At 43.9% G+C, this 24,818-nt stretch overlaps 1 protein-coding gene across 1 annotated transcript in view; it reads right to left on the bottom strand.

Moving 5' to 3' along the window:
• The window catches only part of KCNH8 (potassium voltage-gated channel subfamily H member 8), a 666,710-nt gene that overhangs the window by 424,079 nt on the left and 217,813 nt on the right, over positions 1-24,818 (bottom strand). Inside the window, exon 3 of the mRNA XM_069729971.1 lies at positions 6,620-6,751. Within this exon, the coding sequence (XP_069586072.1) occupies positions 6,620-6,751 (132 nt within the window). The remainder of the gene's footprint in view (positions 1-6,619; positions 6,752-24,818) is intronic.

The following is a 24,818-nucleotide window of genomic DNA, read 5'->3' as shown; positions in this document are numbered from 1 at the left end:
AATTCAAAGAGCCCGAATTCAGCCAATGAGGAATGATTAGAAGTGTGGGCACATCCTGTTCTGCATGGTAGGCATGTAACTACTGGCATGGCTGTGATTGGCTGCTGAAATGATGTCATGATTCACTATCAAAGTCGCCACCGCCATTTTGGGTTCACTCTGCTGTGAATTCAGTTAAGGACAGGACGCTGTGTTCTGACTGAGGGCCAGTTTAGAGATAGCAATTTGCTTCATTGTGCTTTACTAGGTTCATTTAGCAACCGCTGTGCGAGAGCCTTGTTTTTGCCTTGCAGCGCTGTTCACAGCTGTCTGCAAGGTCTGTGTGTGAGGGCAGCTCACGCTGTTGTCTGTTCTGCAGCCACTGCTGGTTGTAGTCAGCTTAGGGTGCGCCACTGCCTCATACTGTTCAATTGTCCTTTTGTGCATTAGTGCTGCTTACAGCACATTTCTCCTGTTTTTCTCCTATTAGTGGGTTTCCATCCGTATCCTGCTAGATTGTGGAAAAACACTATATAGGAGTACATAGAGGAGCTTTTTTGGCCTTGCAGCGCCATTCACGGCTGTCTGCATGGTCTGTGTGTGAATGCAGCTCACTCTGTAGTCTGTTCTTCTGCCACAGCCGGTTGTAGTCAGCTCAGGGTGCGTCACTGCCTCATACTGTTCCATTGTCCTTTTTTCAATTAGTGCCGCCTGCTGCACCTTTTTTGAAATTTTGCATATTAGTGGGTTTCCATCCGTATACTGCTAGATTGTGGAAAAACACTATATAGGAGTACATAGAGGAGCTTTTTTTGGCCTTACAGCGCCATTCACGGCTGTCTGCATGGTCTGTGTGTGAGTGCAGCTCACTTTGTAGTCTGTAGTCTGTTCTGTGAAAAAAAAAGTTAATAAAGTTCACCAAACACTCCACTTTACAGGTTTGTATGCCACATTAGATCATATTAAAGTCTAGTCCACACTTTAAAAATTAGTGTTTCTTATACCCGTTAGGAACTGTTCAGGAATAAGCACAATAAGTACTTTTCTGCCTATCTTTATTAGTCTACCGAGATGAAGAAGGCAGTGAGTAAGGCATGTGGTCATGGGCGTGGAGCAGGGAGACTCATCATCCCCCAGTTTCAGCAGGGAACAGTCCTTCATGCGCAGCTTTGTAGGAGATAGCCGTACCCTGCTGCTGCGGGATGAACAAATTGAAGCCGTTGTTGGATGGATTGCAGCTAACGCATCGACTTCAATTAGTGCCACATCCTCTCAGGCACACAGCACTGGAGAGCACCCATCTGTCTCTTCACCACCTGCCAAATTGCCCATCTCTACTTCTGTTCTCTGAATCTCTTGGCTTGGAAAGAGGGGGCCAGCCAAGCAGCATTCCAGTAATGAAAGAAGAGGCAGTATGTAGTGATGCCCAACAGCTTTGTCTCTCTGAATCTGAAGAGGCAGGTGGGCCAGTGCCTCCGGTCAGCACACCTCAGTACACATCTGATGAGACTCAGGTGCCACTTTCTGGTGTGTACTGTGCTGCCGAGACTACCCAGGAGAAGCGGTTGATGGAAGAGGGTAGTGTAGATGATGAGGTCCTTGACCCATCATGGCATGAGGTACAGGAAGGTGGTGGGAGCAGCACTGAGGAAGAGATTCCCCAAACGGCCCAAAGAGGGAGAGGGAGGGGGAAGACTGCATTACCTGTAGCCTCCACTTCGGCACCCATTAGGAGCATGCCTCTTCCAAAAGCCAAAATGGGTGCTCCCAAGACTTGCAGTGCCTGGTCCTTTTTTTGACACAGTTGCAGATGACATTTGCTTTGTCAAATGCAAGCTGTGTCATCAGAAAGTCAAAAGAGGGAAAAGTGTCAGCAACCTCAATACCACAAATATGTGGAAACATGTGCGGACCAAGCATGTGATGGAGTTACAAAAACACACTGAAGACCTGGGCCAACAAAGAGCGGCACCTACCACCTCTTCAGCTCGTGTTGTAGCCTCTTTCTCTAGCTCACACACAGCTGGTTCGGCTTCCTCACAGGATCGCGATGCAAGAACCTCTGGCACTGTTGTCCAGAAACCCAGTGTAATTCCACCCACAACACCACATTCCCAGTCATCCTCACACTCCCAGCCCAGTCTACAGCCATCGGTAGCACAGGCATTGGAGAAAAGGTGGCCATTCTCGGCAAACCACCCCCTAGTACAGGCTCTGAATGATGGCATTGCAAAACTACTGTCCCTTGAAATGCTGTCATTCAGGCTGGTGGAGACTGACACCTTCCGTAAATTGATGGCATTGGCAGTCCCACAATACAATGTGCTCAGCCGTTTTATTTCAGCAGGCAAGCCATCCCTGCCCTGCAAAAGCATGTGGAGGGAAACATTAAACATGCGCTACTAAACGCCATCAGTAGCAAGGTCCACCTCACCACCGATGCGTGGACCAGTAACCATGGACAAAGGCGATACCTTTCCCTCACTGTCCATTGGGTAAATGTTGTGGAGCCGGGTACAGATCTTCAGAGTGGTGCTGTACGTGTACTGCCAATGCCAAAAATTGCAGGAATCCAGTCTGTACACATTGCCTCCTCCTCATAATCCAGTTCCTCTGAATCATTGCTGCAGGAGCCGTCACAGTCTACCTCCACCTTGACCCATGAACGCTTACCTGTTATGACCGATATGAGCACAGCCATGGCCAAACATCAACAGGCCGTACTGAAATTAGTTTCTTTGGGGAATCAAAGCCACACAGCGCAGGAGCTCTGGAATGCCATCAAGCAGGAGAGCGACGTGTGGTTTGTGCCAGCGAATCTCCAGCCAGGCATGGTAGTGTGTGACAATGGCCAAAATTTGGTGGCAGCTCTGGCCCTAGGCAAAATCACTCACATCCCATGTCTGGTACATGTGCTCAACTTGGTCGTGCAGAGTTTTTTGAGGGACTATCCGGATCTTGATGCACTGCTGCACAAGGTCCGCCTAGAGTGTGCTCACTTGCGGCGTTCCAGCATGGCAAGATAGCGCATTGCAGCTCTGCAGCGCCGATTCCACCTTCCGGAACATCGCATCTTATGTGACCTACCCACCAGGTGGAATTCAATGTTACATATGTTGGAGCGGTTGTGTGAGCAGCAGCCAGCAGTAATGGAGTACCAGCTGCATCAGGCGCAAAGAAGTCGCACTGTGCGCCGTTCAGACTTCACAACCACTGAGTGGGCCACTATAAAGGACATCTGCCAGGTTTTACGTGCCATCGATTTCCACGTGGATGGCGAGTGCAGATGATCCACTGGTCAAATTATAATTTTTAATTTTTAAACTATTTTTAGAGGACAAATTGCTAGCTAGTTTGCAGGCTTGAAAGATTATTACATCAAAGTATCATGCTGCCTTCGACTGAATATTTAGATACAGAAAGGGAGCCATTCAATTTTTCATTTCTCCAGGTACTGAAAAGATTATCTACACTTCACTATTAGTAATCTTTGTTGGTGAGAAATTGCAGTGATATAACCCCTTAAAGGGAATCTGTCAGCAGGTTTTGGCTATGAAATCTGACAGCCGCATGAGGTTGAGAAAAAGATTTCAGTTCCAGCCATGTATAACTTGGTATACTTGGTGCAGCAGGTTATGATATCATAATTGTATCAGTTTTCTCTTCTGCAGATCCATAACAGCTCAGCTGTTGAGCCATCAGCAATCCCGCCTAAACCACAGCTTTCTGTGTACACTATATAGTGACAGAGAGTTGCAAATAAGTGCTGGGGGGCTAGACCAGGATGCCGGAGGCCAGTTGTCCTGTAGTGAAAATCTCCTGCTGATAAAACGTTAATTGTAGTAAAATAACAAAACACAGTCCAGTAAGTGATATATCACTGCAATCAGGGTCTCTGCTTCTACACCACAAAGCTCTCAAATTACATAGCAAAAACCTGGAGACAGACTCACTTTAACTTCCTTAACATTGTCAGACAGTTAAGTTGTTGAAAGGATTCTTCTGGTAGGAAGGGGTATTTTTAATTTAATTTTTTTTTTATTTAGTTAGTTCTATGTAATTCTACACTGAATACTAAATATCATCGTTTTTTTTGCAGTCAGCATAAAGACTTAAATGTTAATGAAAATAAATTAAATGATTGGAATGAAAGAATGAAGAGCAACTCTATTTTCTCTCTTCATACAACTGGATAAATATGGTCTAGGTCACTCCTAAAATTATCTATATTGTACATATTATATAGCAGTTAACTGCATGCTCGTTCAATTGACATATGTACTGACTCTACCATACATATTAACTTGTGATTTCAAAGGGATGAGAGGAAAATGTCCCTGTCAGATACATATGGGAATGACTTATTTTCCACAGAAAATTTTCGGCATATGAATTCAATCATCCACATCATTTCCGTGTCTGTGTACTGGTTGAACAAATATTATTAAGAAGGTTGAATTAATTTCCAGGTCTTGGTAGTGACACAACAAAAAAGACAGAAAATGGCCTCTTCACTAATCAATTATGAGTGGGATCATCAATGCAGCCATTGATTGGCCAAGATGGCATTTCTGGTGAGCTGAGAAACAACACAGGAATTAGAATCTTGCAGGAATGAAATAGGTATTGTAATGGGAACTGAGGATGGTTGGGAAGAATGAGCAATTATTCTCTTATATTTTACATCGATTCCATTAAAAAGCATTGTTATCCTCTCAGCAAGCCCTTTTAGAAAACCCGCTCTGCTTTATTAACAAACATCAGAGAAAGAATGTTGGACGGAAACTTGAAGTGAACTGGAAAAATTCTATCATGAAAATATATATTTTTTAAATTTCGTTTAGTACTCTCATATTGCTTTTTGATCAGTGAAAAAAATATATGGCTGTGTTCCTTTACGCATGAGTTTATGGGCATATTCACACATTTAATGCAAATTTCAATTATAATTTTCATATTTGCTTTACCAAGGGTGATCTGAGGAAAAATAAACAGAAAGAATAGAGCATGTAAGCTGCAGAATTGCAGACCCATGCAGAAGTAAAGCTATGATCAAGTAGTATGGTGTTGTGAATTCTGTTATCGAACTCCCTCCTGTGGTCATGAATGGTACTTCGGCGAGTTCTGTCCATGGACTCCCTCTGGTGGCTGTGAGTGGAGCTGCTGCTTCTGAGGTTCCTTCCACAGGTGACTTAGTTTATTCTTTGGCTGGCTGCTCTATTTAACTCCACTCAGATCGTTACTCCATGTCAGCTGTCAATGTTCTTGTACCGGTTCAGTTCGCTCTTGGATCTTTCTGGTGACCTGTCTACTCCAGCAGAAGCTAAGTCCCTGCTAGTTAATTATTTGTTCATTGTTTTCTTGTCCAGCTTGCTATCTTGATTTTGCCGTGAGTCGGTGCGGAGGTCTTTTTGCACACTCTGCGTGGTCTTTTTGTAGTTTTTTGTGCTGACCGCAAAGATACCTTTCCTATCCTCAGTCTGTTTAGTAAGTCTGGCCTCCTTTGCTGAAACCTGTTTCTTTTCTGTGTTTGTGACTTTCATCTTAACTAACAGTCAATATATGTGGGGGGCTGCCTTTTCCTTTGGGGAATTTCTCTGAGGCAAGGTAGCCTTTATTTTCTATCTCTAGGGCTAGTTATCTCTTAGGCTGTGAAGAGGCGTCTAGGCAGAGTTAGGTACGCTCCACGGCTATTTCTAGTGTGTGTGATAGGATTAGGGGTTGCGGTCAGCAGAGCTCCCACTTCCCAGAGCTTGTCCTGTGTTAGTTTTACCATCAGGTCAATCCGGATGCTCCTAACCACCAGGTCCTTAACAGTATGGTAAAGATAACATTAGTGACATTTTTTTCAACACATTCGTTCAATTGACAATTGTTACTTAATTATACTTAAATATTGCAATTTTAGACCAATTTACTTTAAAAAAAATCCAGCCTGATATCAAAAATCTTCAACAATGATGGATCATTTTTCATTATACACCATAATTCAGAAGAGATCTGGGATATTTAGGTGGTTAACCATAATATCTTTGTTTTGTGCAATTACAATGTATACCACCTGTCATGATCCAGACCGGGTTTTGAGTCCTGTTTTCCCTTTTTCCCAATCTGGTCATGTCAAGAGTTAACCTTTCTCAGGTTGGGTACTTATCACCGCTGCTTCCTGCAGGCAATGTCAGTTATAGTTTTTGCATAGTGCTGCTGTAGCTGACTCTGACTGCTCTGATTTGTCCTGCTGCATTTGCTGCCTGAACCTGTGTCTCTGTTTTCCCCTATTCCCGTCTTGACTCCATGTTTCCCTTTAGTGTGCTGACTCTCTGGTTTTGACTTGGCTTGTATCCTGACCTGCTTCTGTCTTTTGTCTTTTGGCTTATCTGCTCCTGACTGTTACTGACGCCCTGGCTTGTCTGTGACTGTGAATTTGCTTATTCCTTTGGTACTGTGCTACAGTCAAGGATTTTGCCTGGCTTGTTTTACTAATCTGCTGCCACCAGTGGTGGCCTCATTGCTGCACTGCGGGTCAGCTCTGTTTAGGTGCAGTCCTGCTTCCACTCTACTGCCATCTAGTGGAGCCTGCACCTACCTGCATTGCAGCAGCGTGACACCACCTTGATGTATAAAATGAATATTCACAAACCTTCCTTTTTATCTTCTTGTGCAATCTTGACTTTTGTGTCCGTAATGTCCTTAAATGAAGACAAAAAAAGGACCACGTCTCCTTTCTCATTCTTTATAGGAACAATATCCAGTAGGCACCAGAATGATGTACCTAAAGGTAAAACAAAAAGAAGTCAGACAATTTAATGGAATCACAAGGCTGATGCAAAAAAGTACAAATCTAGAGCTGCAACTAATGTAATTTTAACCAAAATCTTATTGGAAAGGTCAATAGTCAGGAAGCCACAGCTGTTCAGCGAATGTAAATCTGCTTGTCTCATCGGCTAGAGCTTAGCAGCTCTGCTATTTGAGAAAGTAAAGCATTGATTTAAATGCAAAAATTGTCTGCTGGGATCATTAAAATGTCTTAATGAAGCTTTTTATTGCTTGAAAAAAATACAATTTGACTTTGAATCTCTTATTCATCATAACTATCCTATTCCAACAGAATATTTTCAGAATGTTGGCTTTCACATGAACAGTTTTTTTATTTGCAGTGCATGTCTATCTCTGAATTAATTAGAAAGTTGTCTGCCTCTCATCATCCTGCTGCACAAGACCTAATGTCCACTATATCCGTGTAACTAATTCAGAAAGCTGAAACAAATTTGACTGCTACTTTAAATAGAACTGCTCTGATATCCCTTTCAAATGCTTAAAACCCAGCTTTATATGCAAAATGTTAAGAACCTCAGCAACATGTTAGACACAAGGACATCGAGCAGCATCCTGCAGAAGTTATAGCCATCAGCTTGTAGACAGCCATGTTGTGTAATTAGTGTAGGAGCACTGCACAATGGCCATTAGCCTCTTCTCTGTAAGTGCAAATATTATTATATTATAAGGGTAAGTTCAGATGTAGCATCTCCACTTCTGACCTCCATTTGTGCCACTGTGGATATCATTGCAAAAAAAAAACCCCACATTTCTCCCTTCACGTTTTAAAGGGTGCAATTTGCATCTATAACTGCATCATAAACTGACATCATACCGCCGGTATACTTCACAGCTTGTGCAAATCACATGCACTTTGCTGGCACTGTACGTTGCACTGGATTTTTCACAAGTGACTGACTATGAAGTGGAAACCTAGCTCTGTTTTCAGTACGTGGGATTTTACCGTTAGTGAGATTAATATATAAAAGTATAATAATAATAACTTACACAATTGTAACATAATTCTTTTAAGCCTAAAGGAAATATACCCTCAGAGTGGGCAGCATGAGGTACTGAAGGAAAATCTGATTTCAGTGTCTGTGTCATCTAGATAAAAGCTGTTGCCCAGAACTTACATGCGTCTGGCCTATTTATTGCTACACAGACCCTTAAAAAGATCAGTACCAGGTGGTTGAGATCCAACATCCACCACCAGCAATAAACTATCTTTAGCTCCCACTGTGGTCTGATGTACACAGTGTACAAAGCTAGAAAAGTACTGTGCACATATGGCTGAGCTGACTGGTGAGGTTGCCAGGTGTCGAGCCGCCCACCGTAACCTTGTAATGATGACCTATCTTAAGGCCAGGTTAACACCACAATCTTTAACATCTGAGTGCGATCCAAAAAAAACGTTGGATCCAATGTTATTCAATGGGGTTGCACACATGATTTTTTCCTCAGAACGAACCAGTCCGAAGAAATAAGTCACAATATTTTTGAGTATGATATGATATTCGGTTCATGCTGGGCCAAGCAGATCAATGAATCTGTGGAAATCATTGGACTGCATGTCACCTGAATGTTGTCCGTTTTCTGCACACTAACACAATGGAGAAGATTGAGAAATTTTGTTCTCCATCTTCTCCTTAGGGTATGTCTCCACGTGCAGGAAACGCTGCGTGTCTGACGCTGCATAGAGCCGCAGCGTCAGACACGCAGCGTCCAGATGTTACAGCATAGTGGAGGGGATTTAATGAAATCCCGTCTCCACTATGCGTGGTAACACGCACGCGGCGGCCCTGCGACTCCGGACATGCTGCGCGTCTTTTCAGATCGCAGCATGTCCGTATACCTTGCGGCGACGCTGCGTCGCCGCAAGATATAGCACAGGGCCCTATGGTGGGGAGCGATGATCCCGGATGTGTGCCATGAACACATCCGGCATCCACGCGTCCTAGAAAGGGGGCGGGGCTTACCGCAGAGCGGGTTTGCCGCTACGACGATACCGCCGGCCATCCTGAACGTGGACACATACCCTTACAGTGTGCTCCAATTCTCTCATCCGACACTCTGTCGACAGAGTTTGATAAGAGTGTAATTTGGTTAAGAGAATATATAGTCGTGTGACCCTAGCCTAAGGATAAGTCATTAATATGTATATCCTGGAAAACCCAATAAGAGTAATATACATTTTATCAGAGGCTGGAATAGTGAGGAATATTTATTTTTCATGCAGCGTTCACACTGTAGAGTATTAGGTGTTTATGAGCTGTGAGATCCCTGATTGTCAGCCATGTCTCTCTTTATGCACAATAGTAGAAAGAAAATTGTAACTCAGCAACTGGGGCTAGCACTGCAGTTTATGAATACTGAGGTAGCACTGAATCTGATAAAGTGTACAGTATGTTTCTCTTTAACTGCAGAAGACAGACAGATAAAAGTCTAAGCGCCTGATTAATTTTTCAATTTGCGAGTTTTTGGTGTTTTGCACTTTTTTTGTTTGCACAAAATGTATCTTTCCTTCTGTACTATAATAAAAAAAACACAAAACTTGTCACCAATATCCTTCAGAGAAGCCCTCTGGAGTGATTTTGTGTACTCCAAGCTATTTTGTAATATTTCGCAAAAGGGGCAGCATAAGATATTGCTGACTTCAGTGTTCTGTTTGTTATTTTTTGTGTACTGTTGTTTTATTATGTAATGAGGGGAGAAGCTGTCCACATCCTCTTGGAGGTCGTATGGTTATATAATGCATTGTCATGTTTTGAATCTCGTTGTATCTGGTTTGTGTTTTGCAATAGTGAGTTAGCTGCAGACAGGGTTAACTATTTGGTCCTGTCCAGGGTGGGAGGAGTTACGTGGACACAAGGAAATGCAGTTTGTCCTTAGGAATATAGGGAAGAGTACTTGAGAAGTAAAAGACTTAGGGCATGTTTCCACGTTCAGGAAACGCTGCATTTTTGACGCTGCGTTGAGCCGCAGCGTCAAAAACGCAGCGTCTAGATGTTACAGCATAGTGGAGGGGATTTAATGAAATCCTGTCTCCACTATGCATTAAAGACGCATGTGGCATACCCGCAGAAACGGACATGTGGCGCGTCTTTTTAGAACGCAGCATGTCCTTACATTGCTGAAACAACGCAAGGACAACGCAGGTGACCTGCCAGTGACCTCAGGTGCAGATTTGGTCAGGATTTTACCTGTATAAAATCTTGACCAAATCCTGATGCAATCCTGAATGTGGACACATACCCTTAGGCTGTGCGCACATGATGCGGATTTAGTGCGTATCCGCAGCATTTTCTTCCGCTCAGAAACGCTGCAGATCCGCACTGTGATTTACAGTACAAAATAAATCAATGTTAAAAAAAAGCTGTGCACATGGTGCAGAAAAATCCATGTGGAATTGCTGAGGATTTAAAAGAAGTGCATGTCACTTCTTTTGTGCGGATCTGCAGCATTTCTGCACCCTTCCATAATAGAAATCCGCAATGGGTAAAACTGCAGAAAATCCACACAAAATCCGCATCAATTCCGCACAAAAACCGCACTAAATCTGCATAAAACCCGTGGCAAATCCGCAGCTGCGGATTCTGCCAGGAGATGCAGATTTTGTACAGAAAGTTCTGCACCACTTTCCCTACGTATGCACACAGCCTTATGGTCCTGTTGCTCACTGGCCTGCATTGAAATTGGTCTTTGTGTGTCAAGACAAGGGAGACCGTATATCGAATAGCATATTCTAAAAAAAACAAAGATTAAGTGGCAGAAGGATTCTTTATCTCATGCAAGGGGGCCTAAAGTGAGGGCTAAAGTGAAGGAAATATTCCTTATCTTTAAGGCAAGTGGGTCTTAAGCAAATAATTATCTATACAAGGTAAGAAGCTAGAGTGTAGCCAGGCCTGAGGGTCACAGTGGAGAGGATGGCCATGCTGGGACAGGAGTTCTTCTACGGGCAATTGTTGATGCATTGACACAGCATTGAGCCCTCATCAAAACAAATCTGAGAATAGTAGTGAGGAGTCATAACAATGCACATCAACCAGTGAGGCCCTAACAAATTAACTGGGAGTTGAGTCCGTAGTGACACACCTTGACCCAGGAAAAGACAGAGCTTCCCACAATGGTTTGCTAGACTTATGTAACATGTAATGGATTGTACCAGCACGTGTAACTGTGTGTAGCCTGCTATCTGATATATATATATATATATATATATATATACTGCTCTAAAAAATTAAGGGAACACTAAAATCCCACATGCTAGATATCGCTGAATGAAATATTCCTGCTGTAAATCTTTATTCATAGTGGAATGTGTTGAGAACATCAATACGTAAAAATGATCATCATGAATCAAAACTAATATCCCACGGAGGTCTGGAGTTTGAATGATGCTCAAAATCAAAGTGGAAAATGAGGTTACAGGCTGATCCAACTTCAGTGGAAATGCCTCAAGACAAGGAAATGATGCTCAGTAGTGTGTGTGGCCTACATGTGCCTGTATGACCTCTCTACAATTTCTGGGCATGCTCCCGATGAAGCGGCGGATGGTCTCCAGAAGGATCTCCTCCCAGACCTGGACTGAAGCATCCGCCAATTCTTGGACAGTCTGTGGTGCAAAGTGACGTTGATGGATGGTGCGAGACATGAGGTCCCAGATGTGTTCAATCAGATTCAGGTCAGGGGAACGGGTGGGCCAGTCCATAGCTTCAATGCCTTCATCTTGCAGGAACTGCTGACACACTCCAGCCACATGAGGTCTGGCATTGTCCTGCATGGGAAGGAACCCAGGGCCAACCGCACCAGCATATGGTCTCACAAGCGGTCTGAGCATCTCATCTCAGTACCTAATAGCAGTCAGGCTACCTCTGGCAAGCACATGGAGGGCTGTGCAGCTGTCCAAAGAAATGCCACCACACACCATTACTGATCCACTGTCAAACCTGTCATGCTGAAGGATGTTGCAGGCAGCAGAACACTCTCCACGGAGTCTCCAGACTCTGTCACGTCTGTCACATGTGCTCAGTGTGAACCTGCTTTCATCTGTGAAGAGCACAGGACATCAGTGGTGAATTTGCCAATCCTGGTGTTCTGTGGCAAATGCCAAGCCTCCTGCACAGTGTTGGACTGTGAGCAGAACCCCATCTGTGGACATTGGGCACTCAGACCTTCCTCATAGATTCAGTTTCTAACTGTTTGTGCAGACACATGGACATTTGTGGCCTGCTGGAGGTCATTTTGCAGGGCTCTGGCAATGATTTTCCTGTGCTCCCTTGCACAAAGGCTGAGATAGCAGTCCCGCTGCAGGGTTGTTGCCCTCCTATGGCCCCTCCACATCTCTTGGTGTACTGGCCTGTCTCCTGGTAGCTCCTCCAGCCTCTGGACGCTACGCTCACAGACACAGCAAACCTTCCTGCCTTAGCTTGCATCCATGTGCCATCCTAGGTGAGCTGCACTACCTGAGCCACTTGTGTGGGTTGTAGAGTCCGTGTCATGCTACCACAAGTGTGAAAGCACAACCAACATTCAAAAGTGACCAAAACATCAGCCAGAAAGTACTGGTACTGAGATGTGGTCTGTAGTGCCCTCCAGCAGAACCACTCCTTTATTGAGTGTGTCTTGATAATTAACAATAATTTACCTCTATTGTCCATTTGCACAACAGCATGTGAAATTGATTGTCAAACAGTGTTGCTTCCTAAGTGGACAGTTAGATTTCACTGAAGTTTGATTTACTTGGAGTTATATTCTGTTGTTTAACCCCTTAATCCCATTGGACGTACTATCCCATCGAGGTGACCTGGGACTTAATTCCCAGTGATGGGATAGTACGTCCAGAGCGATCAGCCGCATTCACAGGGGGAGCGCGGCCGATCGCGACCGGGTGTCAGCTGACTATCGCAGCTGACATCCGGCACTATGTGCCAGGAGCGGTCACGGACCTCCCCCGGCACATTAACCCCGGCACACTGTGATCAAACATGATCGCAGTGTTCCGGCGGCATAGGGAAGCATCGCGCAGGGAGGGGGCTCCCTGTGTGTTTCCCTGAGACCTCCTTCCCTCCTTCCTCCTTCCCTGAGGTCTCCTACCTTCTTCTCCCTGCAGGCCCCGGATCCAAAATGGCCACGGGGCTGCATCCGGGTCCTGCTGGGAGGTGGCTTACCAGCGCCTGCTCAGAGCAAGCGCTGGTAAGCCTGCAGCCCTGCATGTCAGATTGCTGATCTGACACAGTGCTGTGCAAAGTGTCAGATCAGGGATCTGACCCTATAACATGATGCCTCACTGGGACAATGTTGTAAAGTAAAAAAAAAAATATTCACATGTATAAAAAAAAAAGTAAAGAGAAAAAATATTGTTCCCATAAATACATTTCTTTATCTAAATAATAAAAAAACAATAAAAGTACACATATTTAGCATCACCACGTCCATAACGACCCCATCTATAAAACTGTCCCGCTAGTTAACCCCTTCAGTGAACGCGGTAAAAAAAAAAAATGAGGCAAAAAACAACGCTTTATTATCATACCACCGAACAAAAAGGGGAATAACACGCGATCAAAAAGACGGATATAAATAACCGTGATACCGCTGAAAACGTCATCTTGTCTCGCAAAACACGAGCCACCGTACAGCATCATCAATCAAAAATTAAAAAAGTTATAGTCCTTAGAATAAAGCGAAGCAAAAATAATTATTTTTTCTATAAAATAGCTTTTATCGTATAATAGCGCCAAAACATAAAGAAATGATATGAATATAACTGTAATTGTACTGACCCAAAGAATAAAACTGCTTTATCAATTTTACCAAACATGGAATGGTATAAACGCCCCCCCAAAAGAAATTCATGAATAGCTGTTTTTTGGTCGTTCTGCCTCACAAAAATCGGAATAAAAAGTGATCAAAAAATGTCAAGTGCCCGAAAATGTTACCAATAAAGCGTCAACTCGTCCCGCACCTCACATAAGTCTGTGGACCAAAATATGGAAAAATTATAGCTCTCAAAATGTGGAGAAGCAAAAACTATTTTTTGCAATAAAAAGTGTATTTTAGTCTTACGGCTGTCAATCATAAAAATCTGCTAAAAAATGCTATAAAAGTAAATCAAACCCCCCTTCATCACCCCCTTTAGTTAGGGAAAAATAATAAAATTAAAAAAATGTATTTATTTCCATTTTCCCATTAAGGTTAGGGCTAGGGTTAGGGCTAGAGTTAGGACTAGGGATAGGATTAGGGCTAGGGTTAGGGCTAGGGTTAGGATTTGGGGTAGGGTTAAGGCTAGGGTTAGGGCTAGGGTTAGGGTTAGGGTTAGTGCTAGGGTTAGGGTTAGGGCTAGGGTTAGGGTTAGGGTTGGGGCTAAGGTTAGGGTTGGGGCTATGGCTAGGGTTGGGGCGAGGGTTTGGGTTATGGTTGGGGCTAGGGTAAGGGTTGGGGCTGGGGTTAGGGTTTCAGTTAGAACTGGGGGTTTCCACTGTTTAGGCACATCAGGGGCTATCCAAATGAGACATGGCTTCCGATCTCTGTTCCAGCCAATTCTGCGTTGAAAAAGAAAAACAGTGCTCCTTCCTTTCCGAGCTCTCACGTGCACCCAAACAGGGGTTTACCCCAACATATGGGGTATCAGCAATCTCAGGACTAATTGGACAATAACTTTTGGGGTCCAATTTCTCTAGTTACCCTTGGGAAAATAAAAATTTGGGGGGCTAAAAAACAGTTTTGGGGGAAAAATTGATTTTTTATTTTCATGGCTCTGCGTAAAAACTGTGGTGAAACACTTGGGGGTTCAAAGTTCTCAAAACACATCTAGATAAGTTCCTTGCGGGGTCTAGTTTCCAATATTGCGTCACTTGTAAGGGGTTTCTTCTGTTTAGTTGCATCAGGGGCTCTGCAAATGCAACGTGATGCCTGCAAACCAATCCATCTATGTCTGCATTCCAAATGGCGCTCCTTCCCTTCCGAGCTCTGCCATGCACCCAAACGGTGGTTCTTCCCCACATATGGGGTATCAGCGTACTCAGGAAAAATTGGATAACAACTTTTAGGGTCCAATTTCTCCTGCTACCCTTGGGAAAATACAAAACTGGGGGCCAAAAAATAATTTTTGTAGAATTTTTTTTTTTTTCACGGCTCTGCGTTATAAACTGTAGTGAAACACTTGGGGGTTCAAAGCTCTCATAACACATCTAGATAAGTTCCTTAGGGGGTCTACTTTCCAAAATGGTGTCACTTTTGGGGGGTTTTAATGTTTAGGCACATCAGTGGCTCTCCAAATGCAACACGGCGTCCCATCTCAATTCCAGTCAGGGCGCACCTTCCCTTCCGAGCACTGCCATGCGCCCAAACAGTGGTTTACCCCCACATATGGGGTATCAGCGTACTCAGCGTACTCTGGACAAATTGCACAACAACTTTTGGTGTCCAATTTCTTCTCTTACCCTTGGGAAAATAAAAAATTGGGGGAAAAAGATAATTTTTGTGAAAAAATATGATTTTTTATTTTTACGGCTCTGCATTATAAACTTCTGTGAAGCACTTGGTGGGTCAAAGTGCTCACTACCCATCTAGATATGTTCCTTAGGGCGTTTACTTTCCAAAATGGTGTCACTTTTGGGGGGTTTCCATCTTTAGGCACATCAGTGGCTCTCCAACCGCAACATGGTGTCCCATCTCAAATCCTGTGTCACATTCCATGTTCGGATCTGTGGCAGATCTGGTTTCCCTCAGATTTGAACCTTTTTTCCTTTTCTGGTCATTGGCGGTTAATGCAGTTTTCTCCCCCCTGTGGCCGCTGGTGTTATTGCATTGCATTGCTGCTGGGTCAGCTGATGTTTGTGACCACTCCCACCATCCTTTACAAGGTCACCTGGTGCATCAGCTGACTGTTGGTTATACAGTTCATTTCAGGAGACCAACCTCACAGTAGCAGCTCCCTGGTGTCAGCCAAGTCTGGTGTTTGGAGCTCAGTTGCTGTATTATCTTTGTTGTGGAGTTTGCAGCGGCGTGCACAAGCTAAGTTCTGAGTTTTGTTATTTTGTAGTTTGTGCATTCACCTTTTGGTATCGTGGTCACCTCACTCTTATATTGTTTATTTGCTTTGTGGTGCTGTTTACACTGTTCACCCACTGGGGTGGGGGTTGGGGGTTTAGTACAGGGTTTAACAGGAGACAGGGACAGGCCGGTGACTTGGGCCTCCCTACCTTCAAGGGTACCCCCAAGTTAAGGAAAGACAGGGCTTCCCCTAGCCTGAGGGGCAGTTCAGGGGCTCAGATTCCTAATCTCCAATCTTCCTAATTTTGTCTCGTGACATTATAACCAACCATTCCTTTTTTTTCTGGTGAGCCATGGCCCAGATGCAGGCCTTTGCCCAATTGCTACAGACTCTCACCGATGAGTGTAAGGTGCTGCGTGGTGAGGTGGTGCAGCAGCTGCAGCAATTGTTGGGGTTTTGGGCCTCGGCTCAGGTACAGGCTCAACTTGAACCCAAGATATCTCTCCCAGACAGGTTCTCTGGAGGGAGAGATACATTTTTGGTTTTTAAGGAGGCCTGCAAGTTGTACTTCAGGCTCCGCCCTCGTTCATCAGGGAGTGAGGAACAATGGGTGGGTATCATCGTTTCCCTTCTTAAGGGTGATCCCGAATCCTGGGCCTTCTCGCTGCCGACCGGTTCACCATCTCTACGGTCGGTGGATGAGTTTTTTGTGGCTCTGGCTCTGGTGTATGGTGATCCAGATGGCGTCTCCCTGGGGGAATCCCAACTCTGTAAGATCAAGCAGGGGGGTCGGCCGGCTGAGGAGTACTGTTCTGAGTTCAGGAGGTGGGCCACGGACACACAGTGGAATGACCCTGCCCTTAGGAGCCATTTTGTGCAGGGTCTGTCCCCTAGGTTGCAAGATACTCTGGTGCAGTACGCAACCCCCAGGTCGTTGGAGGCCGCCATGTCCTTTGACATCCGGGTGGATAGATGCTTGAGGGAGAGGCATACACCAAATGTGCCCCCTATAATTCTTGCTAGGAAGGAGGACACACCTGGGCAGGCGGACAAACCCATGCTGGTGGGAGGAGTTGGTTCCCAAACTGGGTTGCCTGTGGTTCGCTGTGGAGTGGGGGCATGTTTCCACTGTGGGCAGACCGGTCATTTTATCAATGTCTGCCCAGCGCGTGCCAAAGTACCTGCACCATCTAAAGAGCCGCGTCCCCCTGGTCGTGTGGAGGGAGGCGACCAGGGTGTGTATATTTCCTCCATTTTTTCGTCTCAGTGTACCTTACCTGCTGAGGTGGTTATTGGTGGGGTAACTGAGAATATTCTGGTGCTTGTGGACAGTGGAGCAGGGGTCAATTTGGTGGATGCTCATTTTGTCCAGACCCATGGCCTGATGAGTAGGACGCTAGCGAAATCCTTAAGCGTCCAGGCCATTGACTCTGCTCTGCTCAGCCAGGGTAGCATTACACAAGTCGTAGACAATATACATCTGCATATAGGGGCTTGTCATGAAGAGTCTTTATCATGCTACATCTTGGAGGGCATAGCAACTCCCATGGTTTTAGGACTCCCTTGGTTGAAAAGACATAACCCGGTCATAGGCTGACGGTCCAGGGAAGTAGTCAGCTGGGGTCAGTCATGTAAGGACTGCTGCCCGGGAGCTACGATCTCTGCTGTTCTTCTAAAACCTACCCCTTCCCCTTCAGTGGGGGCAGCAGAGTGACAAGACTTTACCCTCACTACAGGTTAACCCGGTGGGTCAGAGACCTCTTAGGAGGAGGGGTCAGATGAGGGTGGTGGTTCCCTTGGAGCATTGTGGGGGTGTGAGGGTAGTGACACAGGGGGACGCCTCTGTTGTCAATTCCTCAAAGAATTCTCCATCCTGTGGCAAACGTTTGCATGGAAATAAATGTTCAGGTCTGGACCTGTGTGTGAATGAGTACGTATGGGTGTCCACCAAAAACATCAGGTGGAAGTGTGCAACTGGGACCTGGAGTTCCAGGGTGATTGGGCCATATCAAGTGTCAGCCTTTCTCAGCCCGGGGACTTTTCAGTTGGACTTACCCCCAGTTATGCATGTACACAACTCATTCCCTAGGTCGGCCCTCTGGAGATTTGTGGCTCCTCCGGAGCCTTCATTGGTGGCATTTTCATCAGGTCGCGTTTGCCATAAACCTGAGAGTCAGGTGACTGACAAGGTGAACTCTGGTGGATCGAGGCATCCTCACCGTAGGTAGATCTGGTGAGGTCTGATGTTGAGTGTCCAAAGGCCACTCATTGAAAGGGGGGTACTGTCACGATCCATGTTTGGATCTGTGGCAGATCTGGTTTCCCTCAGATTTAAACCTTTTTTCCTTTTCTGGTCATTGGAGGTTAATGCAGTTTTCTCCCCCCAGTGGCCGCTGGTGTTATTACATTGCATTGCTGCTGGGTCAGCTGATGTTTGTGACCGCTCCCACCATCCTTTATAAGGTCACCTGGTGCATCAGCTGACTGTTGGTTATACAGTTCCTTTCAGGAGACCAACCTCGCAGTAGGAGCTCCCTGGTGTCAGCCAAGTCTGGTGTTTGGAGCTCAGTTGCTGTATTATCTTTGTTGTGGAGTTTGCAGCGGCGTGCACAAGCTAAGTTATGAGTTTTGTTATTTTGTAGTTTGTGCATTCACCTTTTGGTATTGTGGTCCCCTCACTCTTATATTGTTTATTTGTTTTGTGGTGCTGTTTACACTGTTCACCCACTGGGGTGGGGGTTGGGGGTTTAGTACAGGGTTTAACAGGAGACAGGGACAGGTCAGTGACTTGGGCCTCCCTACCTTCAAAGGTACCCCCAAGTTAAGGAAAGATAGGGCTTCCCCTAGCCTGAGGGGCAGTTCAGAGGCCCAGATTCCTAATCTCCAGTCATCCTAATTTTTGTCTCGTGACATCCTGTCAATTTTGCATTGAAAAGTCAAACGGCGCTCCTTCCCTTCCGAGCTCTGTCATGCGCGCAAACAGTGGTTTACCCCCACATAAGGGGTATCAGCGTACTCAGGACAAATTGCACAACAACTTTTGGTGTCCAATTTCTTTTCTTACCTTTCGGAAAATAAAAAATTGGAGGAAAAAAATAATTTTTATGAAAAAATATGATTTTTTATTTCTACAGCTCTGCATTATAAACTTCTGTGAAGCATTTGGTGGGTCAAAGTGCTCACCACACATCTAGATTAATTCCTTGGGGTATCTACTTTCCAAAATGGTGTCACTTGTGGGGAATTTCCATGTTTAGACACATCAGTGGCTCTCCAACCGCAACATGGCGTCCCATCTCAATTCCTGTCAATTTTGCATCGAAAAGTCAAATGGCGCTCCTTCCCTTCTGAGCTCTGCCATGCGCCCAAGTAGTGGTTTACCCCCACATATTGTGTATTGGCCTACTCAGGACAAATTGTACAACAACTTTTGGGGGCCATTTTCTCCTGTTAGCCTTGGTAAAATAATTCAAATTGGAGCTGAAATAAATTTTGTGTGATAAAAAGTTAAATGTTCATTTTTACTTAAACATTCCAAAAATTCCTGTGAAACACCTGAAGGGTTAATAAACTTCTTGAATGTGGTTTTGAGCACCTTGAGGGGTGCAGTTTTTAGAATGGTGTCACACTTGGTTATTTTCTACCATATAGAACCTTCAAAATGACTTCAAATGAGATGTGGTCCCTAAAAAGAAATGGTGTTGTAAAAATGAGAAATTGCTGGTCAAATTTTAACCCTTATAACTCCCTAAAAAAAATGTTGGTTCCAAAATTGTGCTGATATAAAGTAGACATGTGGGAAATGTTACTTATTAAGTATTTTGTGTGACATGTCTCTGTGATTTAAGGGCATACAAGTTCAAAGTTGGAAAATTGTGAAATTTTCAAAATTTTCGCCAAATTTCCATTTTTTTCACAAATAAACGCAAGTTTTGTCAAATAAATTTTTACCACTATCATGAAGTACAATATGTCATGAGAAAACATTGTCAGAATCATCAGGATCCGTTGAAGCGTTCCAGAGTTATAACCTCATAAAGGGACAGTGGTCACAATTGTAAAAATTGGCCCGGTCATTAACGTGCAAACCACCATTTGGGCTTAAGGGGTTAAGTGTTCCCTTTATTTTTTTGAGCAGTGTATGTATAAACACACACATATATATATATATATATATATATATATATGTGTGTACATATATATATATATATATATATATATATATATATGTTACATCGAGTTGCTTTGTAAAAAAATGATGTTTTGGATTTTGTCTCCCTCATTCATCACTATCCCATCTGGTCCTAGCCTTCAGTGGCAAGCAGTAGCATGTGGTCTGCAGAGCCGTTTCACCATGGTAACAGCGGCACACACTACCAGCCAGGATCCTTTTTTTCCTGTAGCGTGGTGGGGCACGGATGAGTGCCTCGGTCATGGCTGCTGCCCTGTATGCTACAATTACATACCCCATTGCCTCATTATTTATAAGCTGTGGAACAAACCCAGAACTCCATTTGCTAATTACCAGCCTTCCTCCAATTACTGCACATAGGGAGAAAAGTGTCAATCACAGGGGGTTCTTCAGTTTTTTCCATAGCTTTTAAATACCTTGGACTACATTGAGAGGACACCTGCTTCACAAGCTCTGTATCTAATAAAATATAAATTTCCCCCAAAAGAAAGGACATCGGCACAAAGTGGGACAGTGAACTCAGATTGTCTGTCTCTACCTTGTTTGCCCTTTGAGATGTTTATTAGTAGTATAATAATATTTTGTATCTGTTCCTACTTTCTATTAAAAAACTAGACTAGCTCAGATATGTTTAACCCCTTTCTGACCTCGGACGGGATAGTACGTCCGAGGTCAGAAGCCCCGTTTTGATGCGGGCTCCGGCAGTGAGCCCGCATCAAAGCCTGGACATGTCAGCTGTTTTGAACAGCTGACATGTGCCCGTAATAGGCGCGGGCAGAATCGCGATGTGCCCGCGCCTATTAACTAGTTAAATGCCGCTGTCAAATGCAGACAGCAGAATTTAACTACCGCTTCCGGCCGGGCGGCCGGAAATGATTGCATCGTCGACCCCCGTCACATGATCGGAGGTCGGCGATGCTTCTGAATAGTAACCATAGAGGTCCTTGAGACCTCTATGGTTACTGATCGCTGGTGGCTGTGAGCACCACCCTGTGGTCGGTGCTCACAACACCCCTGATTTTCTGCTACATAGCAGCGAACATAAGATCGCTGCTATGTAGCAAAGGTGATCGTGTTGTGCCTGCTTCTAGCCTCCCATGGAGGCTATTAAAGCATGGCAAAAGTTAAAAAAAGTAAAAAAAAATGTGAAAAAAGAAATATATAAAAGTTTAAATCACCCCCTTTCGCCCCATTCAAAATAAATCAATAAAAAAAATCGAACCTACACATATTTGGTATCTCCGCATTCAGAATCGCCCGATCTATCAATAAAAAAAGCATTAACCTGATCGCTAAACGGCGTAGCGAGAAAAAAAATAAAAGCGCCAGAATTACGTTTTTTAGGTCGCCGCGACATTGCATTAAAATGCAATAACGGGTGATCAAAAGAACGTATCTGCACCAAAATGCTATCATTAGAAATGCCAGCTCGGCACGCAAAAAATAAGCCCTCATCCGACCCCAGATCACGAAAAATGGAGACGCTACGAGTATCGGCAAATTGCACAATTATTTTTTTTTTTTTAGCAAAGTGTGGAATTTTTTTTCACCACTTAAATAAAAAATAACCTAGACATGTTAGGTGTCTATGAACTCATAATGAACTGAAGAATCATAATGGCAGGTCAGTTTTAGCATTTAGTGAACCTAGCAAAAAAGCCAAGCAAAAAACAAGTGTGGGATTGCACTTTTTTTGCAATTTCACCGCACTTGGAATTTTTTTCCCGTTTTCTAGTACACAATATGGTAAAACCAATGATGTTGTTCAAAAGTACAACTCGTCCCACAAAAAATAAGCCCTCACATGGCCAAATTGACAGAAAAATAAAAAAGTTATGGCTCTGGGAATGAGGGGAGCGAAAAACGAACATGGAAAAACGGAAAATCCCAAGGTCATGAAGGGGTTAAAGGGTGTCCGCTGCAATACGAGTGACAGGTCACCTTACAAGTGGCCTGCTGTGCTTAGCTAAACAGGAAAGGTATCCATGGCACTATCCATTCTGCAGATTTGCAGAGAGACAACAGAGGAGATCCTAAAGATAAACTATCAATGTATATTCCTGTATTCCTGGAAAACTCCATTAAGGTACATTATTGTGAAATAAGTATTATGGCCTATTGTTTAAATAATGTTTTTGTGTTAGAAGTATCTGTTTTACATTTTTGCCAATACTTTATTTTACATTTTACTATCTATATTAACCCCTTTCTGACATATGACGTACTATCCCGTCGAGGTGGTATGGGCCCGTAAGACCACCGATGGGATAGTACGTCATCATGATCAGCTGTGCTCACGGGGGGAGCGCGGGCAATCGGGGCTGGGTCTAAGCTGACTATCGCAGCTGACGTCCGGCACTATGTGCCAGGAGCGGTCACGGACCATTCCTTGCACATTAACCCCCGAAACACTGCGATCAAACATGTTTGCAGCTTTCCGGTGGCATAGGAAAGTGTCGCACAGGGAAGGGGCTCCCAGCGTGCTTCCCTGAGACACATCGCATTGCTCTGAGGGTCTCCTACCTCCTCCTCCCTGCAGGCTCCGGATCCAAAATGGCTACAGGGGGCCTTCCGGGTCCTGCAGGGAGGTGGCTTACAAGCGCCTGCTCAGAGCTCATGCCAGCAAGCCTCCCTGCAGTGCCTGTCAGACCGCTGATCTGACACAGTGTACTGCAAAGAGTCAGATCAGAGATTTGACACTATTCAGTCATGGGGCAATGTAAACAAGTAAAAAAAAATATTTACATGTGTAAACAAAAAAAAAATCCTAAAGAAAGAAAAAAAAATATATTGTTCTAATAAATACATTTCTTTGTCTAAATAAAAACAATAAAAGTACACATCTTTAGTATTGCTGCGTCCATAACGATCCGGCCTATAAAACTGTCCCACTAGCTTACCCCTTCAGTGATCACGGTAAAAAAAAAAAACGAGTAAAAAGCAACTCTTTATTATCATACTGCCTAACAAAAAGTGGACTAGCACGCGATCAAAAAGAGGGATATAAAAAAAATGGTACCACTAAAAACGTCATCTTGTCCCACAAAAAATGAGCCACCATACAGCATCATCAGCAAAAAAATTAAAAAGTTATAGTCCTCAGAATAAAGCGATGCAAAAATAATTATTTTTTATATAAAATAGATTTTATTGTATAAAAGCGCCAAAACAAAAAAATGATGTAAATTAGGTATCACTGTAATCGTACTAACACAAAGAATAAAACTGCTTTATCAATTTTACCAAATGTGGAACGGTATAAACGCCCCCCCCCAAAAGAAATTCACGAATTGCTGGTTTTTGTTCATTTTACCTCACAAAAATCGGAATAAAAAGCGATGAAAAAATGTCAGGTACCCAAAATGGTACCAATAAAAACGTCAAGTCGTCCCACAAAAAACAAGACCTCACGTGACTATGTGGACCACGTGTCTGTGTTAGGGTTAGGGATGTGGTTGGGATAAGGGTTAGGGGCATGTTCGGGTTAGGGGTGTGGTTAGAGTTATGGATAGGGTTGGGATTAGGGTTGGGGGTGTGTTTGGGTTAGGGTTTCAGTTAGAATTGGGGGTTTCCACTGTTTAGGCACATCAGGGGCTCTCAAAACGAGATATGGCGTCCGATCTCAATAACAGCCAATTCTGCATTGAAAAAGAAAAACAATGCTTCTTCCCTTCCAAGCTCTCCTGTGCACCAAAACAGGGGTTTACCCGAACATATGGGGTATCAGTGTCCTCCGGACAAATTGGACAACAACTTTTGGGATCCAATTTCTCTGGTTAACCTTGGGAAAATAAAAATTTTGGGAGCTAAAAAATCATTTTTGTGTGGAAAAAAATTATTTTTTATTTTCACGGCTCTGAGTTACAAACTGTAGTGAAACACTTGGGGGTTCAAAGTTCTCACAACACATCTAGATAAGTTCCTTGGGGGGACTAGTTTCCAATATAGGGTCACTTGTGGGGGTTTCTACTGTTTAGGTACATCAGGGGTTCTGCAAACGCAATGTGACGCTTGCAGACCATTCCATCTAAGCTGCATTCTAAACAGCAAACCTTCCCTTCCGAGCTCTGCCATGCACCCAAACAGTAGTTTTCTCCCACATATGAGATATCAGCGCACTCAGGACAAATTGGACAACAACTTTTGGGGTCCAATTTCTCCTGCTACCCTTGGGAAAATACAAAACTGGGGGCTAAAATATAATTTTTGTGGGGAAAAAAAGAATTTTTATTTTCACCACTCTGCGTTATAAACTGTAGTGAAACACTTGGGGGTTGAAAGTGCTCACCACACATCTAGATACATTCCATAGGGGGTCTAATTTCCAAAATGGTGCCACTTGTGGGGGGTTTCAATGTTTAGGCACATCAGGGGTTCTCCAAACTCGACATGGCGTCTTATCTCAATTCCAGTTAATTTTGCACTGAAAAGTCAAATAGCGCTCCTTCCCCTCTGAGCTCTGCCATACACCCAAACAGTGGTTTACCCCCACATATGGGGTATCAGCATACTCAGAACAAATTGTACAACAACTTTTGGGGTCCAATTTCTCCTGTTACCTTTGGTAAAATAAAACAAATTGGAGCTAAAATAATTTCTTTATGAAAAAAATTTAAATATTCATTTTTTTAAACATTCCAAAAATTCCTGTGAAACACATGAAGGATTAATAACCTTCTTGAATGTGGTTTTGAGCACCTTGAGGGGTTCAGTTTTTAGAATTGTGTCACAATTGGGTATTTTCTATCATATAGACCCCTCAAAGTGACTTCAAATGTGATGTAATCCCTAAAAAAAATGGTGTTGTAAAAAAGAGAAATTGCTTGTCTAATT

Source organism: Ranitomeya imitator, chromosome 6 (assembly GCF_032444005.1).
Source record: "Ranitomeya imitator isolate aRanImi1 chromosome 6, aRanImi1.pri, whole genome shotgun sequence".
Lineage (NCBI taxonomy): Eukaryota > Metazoa > Chordata > Amphibia > Anura > Dendrobatidae > Ranitomeya > Ranitomeya imitator.
This window is presented reverse-complemented; position numbering and strand designations above follow the sequence as displayed.